Source organism: Schistocerca cancellata, chromosome 8, assembly GCF_023864275.1.
Source record: "Schistocerca cancellata isolate TAMUIC-IGC-003103 chromosome 8, iqSchCanc2.1, whole genome shotgun sequence".
NCBI classification, from domain to species: domain Eukaryota; kingdom Metazoa; phylum Arthropoda; class Insecta; order Orthoptera; family Acrididae; genus Schistocerca; species Schistocerca cancellata.
The window spans coordinates 559,817,728-559,823,727 of NC_064633.1; the positions used below are offsets into that span (position 1 = coordinate 559,817,728).

Genomic DNA, 6,000 nt, shown 5'->3' on the forward strand with positions numbered 1-6,000 from the left:
ACATGTATTTTAACAATGCGTTTCAAGAGACAATGCTCCCATCATCAGGTTGTAAAATCTATGTCATGAAATTAAACGGACTAAAATGACAAAATACCATCACAAATAGTTGGGAAGTCCATAGAGTAAAACAGAATTAAAGGTATATTGGACTGTGGGTCCTCGTCTTACACTGAAGTTGTTGACACAAGTCGATGGCCGTCCCATAGCTACCAAATATGCTGTCGCATTGTGCCGGCTCGGGAGCTGTTGTGGACTGACGTGCCTAGGTGTTGTGGCGTGGTTACAGCCGTGTGCTTGACGGTAACGCTATGCTATTGGGCACCTGATTTCCTTATTGCATTGGTCTGCCATCGTTAGTCTCTCGCAGCTCCGTCAGTGACATGCTACAAGTTTAAAATCGCATACCTAACCTAAAATAATTCTAAAAACCCGCTAAAAATCTCATTCCTTTAAAATTATCTTGTGCATTTAAAATATTGCTTTGTTTCTTTTCATGGATAGCTATCTCGAATTCCTCTAGTAAATCAAGTTTCCTCCCTTTCGTTTCCTCCCTTTCTTTTCTACATGCAATATTTCTACGTTGTCTTCTATGCTATTAAGGGGATTGCCTGTTTCATATATATATATGGTTCACAACAACTGATTTGTCATAATTTCCTAACCTGAACGCATCTTTATGTTCTTTATACTGGGTCGCGAATGATCTTCCTGTCTGCCCTATATATTTTGCATCACAAGTTCTGCACTGTATTTTATAAACTCCCGATCTTTCAAACTTATTTCTCTTCTCACCAATATCGTGCTTAAGGCTATACCTCACTAGGTTATTAGTCTGAAAAGCTATTTTAACATCGTATGGCATAAAAATATTTGCTATCTTTTGTGAGACTGTTCCGTAGCATCGTGATAATTTTCACTTTCTCTCCATCAGGTTTATTCTTTTTGCGCTTATTACTTTTGGTAACAGTTTTTTAACCATATCTATTCTGTAATCGTTATTCTTCGCTATTCTCTTAACGGTATTAATTTCATTCTCCCTATCTTTTTCGCTCATAGGTATATTGATTGCCCTATGCACGAGACTATGGAAAGCAGCTTCTTTATAAGCCTGCGGATGGCATGAATCATTCGGGATCACGGCATCAGTCGTAGGTTGTTTTCTATAAACGGAGAACGCATGTTTGTTGCCCTGCTTTTTTATATTCAGGTCCAGGAACTGTAAACAATTGTCAGTTTCATACTCCACGGTAAATTCTATTTTATTATGTGCATCGTTGAACCTTTTTACTATTTCCTCAATGTCCTCACGGGAACCATCGACAAGTAACAGAGTGTCGTCTATAACGTTTGTAATAAACAATTTTATCCATAATGTTATCGTCAGAATTTATAACTTTATCTTCAAGGTCATTGATAAAAATGTCCGCCATAGTTCCTGAAATACTGGACCCCATGGCTAACCCATCGTCCTGAATATAAAATTTGTTATTAAATGTAAAATAATTAAAACTTGTAATGAGCTGTAGGAGTTCAATAAATTCAATTGTCTCTTGCATTGAAATTTTACCGTATTTAAGGAAATTTCTCTTAATGATTTCTATAGTTTTGTTAACCGGAACACTGGAGTATAAGTTCTTAACATCCAACAAAACCAAACGGGAAGTGTCAGTTACTGGCGTATCTTTAATTTCACCTATCATGGTCATACTACCACACACTGAATAGTTATTTTTATACACGTAAGTCTTTTTCAGAATTTGGTCCAACAATTTCGTTATTTTATATGCTGGACTATTTCGACCGTTAACAATCGGACGAACCGGATGCAGATCTTTATGTATCTTCACCTGTGATATTAATTTAGGGGCCATTGGATTCTTGATAACACATCTTCTTTTTTCGGCTTCTGTCAGCAGGAAGTGTGTGCGTTTAAGAACATTTTTTAGTTTAATTTGGAAATTGGCTGTTATGTCTTTTGGAATTTCCGTAATGCTATTTTCAACAAAAAACGCTAAGGTCTTCGAAACGTACTCCTCCTCTTTTAATATTACGACCATATTCCCCTTATCTGCTTTCGTAGCAATAGCTTTCACTTCATTAAGCTTTTTATTTATAGAATCGACAGTTAGTCGGTCTGCTCTAGTCTTATGATTAACACTATTTTGCTTATTTAGTTCATTTTTTACTATTTTATGTAGCTTATGACCGACATGCCCGGTTTCATTATTATTTAATTTGGCAATTTCTGTAGTCATTTTAGTGAGGATAGGTATGCGATTTTAAACTTGTAGCATGTCACTGACGGAGCTGCGAGAGGCTATCAATAGCAGACCAATGCAATAAGGAGGCGCCCAATAGCATAGCGTTACCGTCAAGCACACGGCTGTAACTACGCCACAACACCTAGGCACGTCAGTCCACAACAGCTCCCGAGCTGGCACAGTGCGACAGCATATTTGGTAGCTATGGGACGGCCATCGACTTGTGTCAACAACTTCAATGTAAGACGAGGACCCAGAGTCCAATATACCTTTAATTCTGTTTTACTCTTTGGACTTCCCAGCTATTTGTGATGGTATTTTGTCTTTTTAGTCTGTTTAATTTCATGACATAGATTTTACAACCTGATGATGGGAGCATTGTCTCTTGAAACGCGTTGTTAAAATACATGTATAAGAATTGCGGTTGAATGCTAACAGTGATAACCAGTATAACGACAACTGCTACCTCGACTCCATAATGGATTATATTAAACCCTTTATTTTAGTCCTTTATGAATATCTGCAGCTCTTTGTAGAATTTCAGCACCTAGATATATAAACTAGAATGATTTCCATCAAATATCACTTTTTATGTTTAAAAAAAGACTTGCTTATTTTCTGTTACATGCTCTAAAATTTGTAATACTGTTTTTAATTTTTTTTTTACTCCGAATCTTACATCTCAATTTGCTCTCTGCTCTATTCTTATGTAACACAACTTTTGTCATATTTTTAATTCTACCTAGTATTAATTTTTTGGAAGACTTCTCATAACCGTACCAGATTTAATTCCTCTTCCAACTCCACTAACCTATACCTCCAACTCACTACTTCCAAATTCCTTCAACCAGACTAGAGCACTTGTGGCTCAGGAACTAAAAAGTGCCAGTTGGGATACGATAACACTATCCATGATATATTATCCTGACAGATAATGAAGTGTTTGGCAAGTTTTGCAAATAGTGCTAAGCCTCAGTACAGCTATACTCAGAGCAATTTCAGACTTGGCTTGACTGCTTCTAAATCTCAAGACCCTAGAATGAACAAAGCCAGTGCAGGCACTGGTTATTTGGCAGCAGGTGATTCACATCAATGTTAATTATCAGTCATTCAGTCTTTGTGTACATCCAGTCTAGAGGGAAGGAGGCACTGACTCACCACACTGTGAGCACTATGGTTTGATGTGCAGGTCATCCACATTTGAGGGGCCTAATATCAAAGATGGCCAAGTCCACTTTCAACTTTTTTTACAAGAGAGGCAGAAAACTGCTCAAACATGTGAAATTTTTTGTCTGCTCTCTTTCATATCAAATAAATGACTTTCAGTAATGAAAACATGGCAAAAATCAATAGTTAAGTTGTAAAAATGGGTTATAAGCTGGACTTGGCTGGTTTTGATAACTACTGGATTTGTCTACTTTTGAAACTAAACCAAAATGTACACACATATTTCTCAGATTAGATATTGCAATAACTTTTTTAAAAGATAGTTAGCAGTACGTGCCTTATGCACTTTTGTTTTAAGAATGACCCTACTGACAACTAATACAAAATAAACATACAACACAGAAATGGGAAAACAGTTGTATTCTCTTGAATTTCAGCATTGATTGGTCTTGAATAAAAAAGGATACATACTTAATGTGTTTCAAACATTTACATTATCTTTTGCATGACTCATTTGGAGGACTTATGACATTCATTTCCATTTTCAGAAGAAAAAACTGATACAAACCTGAACAAAACCACAATAACAAACAGTGCTAACACTTACACAGTACACAAGTAAACAGAATGAGGTGGGTGTCATGTGCTGAGTCCTGTGTCATGTTTGCTACTGATGGAATTGGCCACTTTTGAAACAACACCTGCTAGGGCTTGGCCATTTTTGAAGCAAAGCTACACTTTTAAACAGCTTTTTAAATTATTTTCATGCATTTTTTACATTCAGTGTGGCTACCATCTGATTCAGTGTGGAAAATACTATAAGCAAACTTCAGAACTTGGTTTTCTTTGGTACTAGGCTCCTCATTTGTTCTGCATAAAGTGATCCATCAAATTGTACCTTATGAATATTAACAGCTGTTCAGCAGGAGCATCTGAACTAAACAATGGGAACTACTCTGGTTGCATTCCTTTACCATCACTAAGATATAATTTAGTGTCACATTTTGCATTTAGCCTCAATTTATTATCCATATGTTGTCAAGGAATCAATGTACATGAAATAAATGTTTCAGTGTACTACTGGTGCTGATTGTGGACAATATCGCACTGACAAAGAAAATAAATTCCCAGAATAAGATTATGATGCTTATGAACTTTTACAAATAGTACAGTCTACACCAGTCAGTGATTTATTTATATTATTTCAGAACTTGTTGCAGTCACAGCCATCACTAGAGGCTGTAATTAAGAACAAAAGTAATATAGAAAATGAAAAGTAGTATTTATACTCTATCAGTCAATACCATCAAGCTTCATCCACCAAAGTTGTGAAACAAAGTTCAGTGTCAGTGTATAGTAAAATCTTGGCTGAAGTGGGTTGTGCTGTGTATATGTGCTATTCATGAGAGCTTCTTATTCACCTATTGTTTTATTATCTTCCATTTTGCTAACCATCACACTGTTGTAGTAGAATGGAATGTTAATGCAAACAGAATTGCTGACAAAAAACTGCATGTATTGTATTTTGTTGCGATTAAAGAGTCTCTCCATCAGCTGTGACCCAAGTACTGCTTCTCTTTACAACTCATGCTTGCTATTTGTAGTCTGTAATTGTCATAATCAATTTAAAATACTGAGTCAATACTACTAGTGCACCTTTCTCATAAAATATCAAAGTGAGCAGCTGTGATTGGTAAATTATACTATTATTAATGTTGTAAAAGACCAAAATATGTTTCACCATAATATTGTGTCTTTATTGGAATTTGATACAATTATTTCATCTTGCAGGTGCTGAATGGAGCATATGCATTACTCAACATGGCTTACCATGTCAACAAGTGAAATAAAACAAGAGGAACAGGCTTACTATCGAAAATGACTATCACTGTACTATATTTTTAAGATGCTTCCTCATTCTTGCAGAAAAATTTTATCTTTACATGGCTATTATCTGTAAAGTAAGGAAAAAATTTCATAAATGAATGCTAAACAAATTAAAGCTGTACAATATTATTTTAACAGGCACGAAATATTATGCTTCAAACACTGTACATTGTATATGTTAATTATACGAATGAGCTCCAGTTTTTGATTTCTTACATTACAGTGTTTTTCACTTACAGCTTTCTAAAACAGAAGTACTTATGCATTATACATGTTTTCAAACATTATAATTTTTAATGCAAGATTATGAAGAAGACAACAATGTACAAAGTTGGAGACTCAAGTAACCACTAAGAATTTTTATTACATGTAAACCTGATATGTTATAAATCCAATTTTTAAATATACATTAATTACTTTAATTTTGATATTATGAAAAGGATGGATTCCTATTCATCATATAGAGAAGATGTTGAGTCGCAGACAGGCACAACATTTGTTGTGACTGTTTGTGACACAATGTCTCCTCTATATGGTGAGTAGCAATCTGTCCTTTTCATAATATTGTCATTATTTCATCCTTGATTTTCCATTGGTTGACTTTACCTCAATTTCAAAATAGAATACAAACGTCTCAAAAATGAGATCGACAGGAAGTGCAAAATGACTAAGCAGGCATGGC

General features: G+C 35.2%; 1 protein-coding gene across 1 annotated transcript in view; it reads left to right on the top strand.

The window, feature by feature from the left end:
* The window catches only part of LOC126095326 (odorant receptor 85c-like), a 53,020-nt gene extending 47,457 nt beyond the window's left edge, over positions 1-5,563 (top strand). The window contains exon 4 of the mRNA XM_049910131.1: positions 5,223-5,563. Coding sequence (XP_049766088.1) covers positions 5,223-5,276 — 54 coding nt within the window. The 3' untranslated portion in view covers positions 5,277-5,563. The remainder of the gene's footprint in view (positions 1-5,222) is intronic.
* Positions 5,564-6,000: the final 437 nt, after the last annotated feature.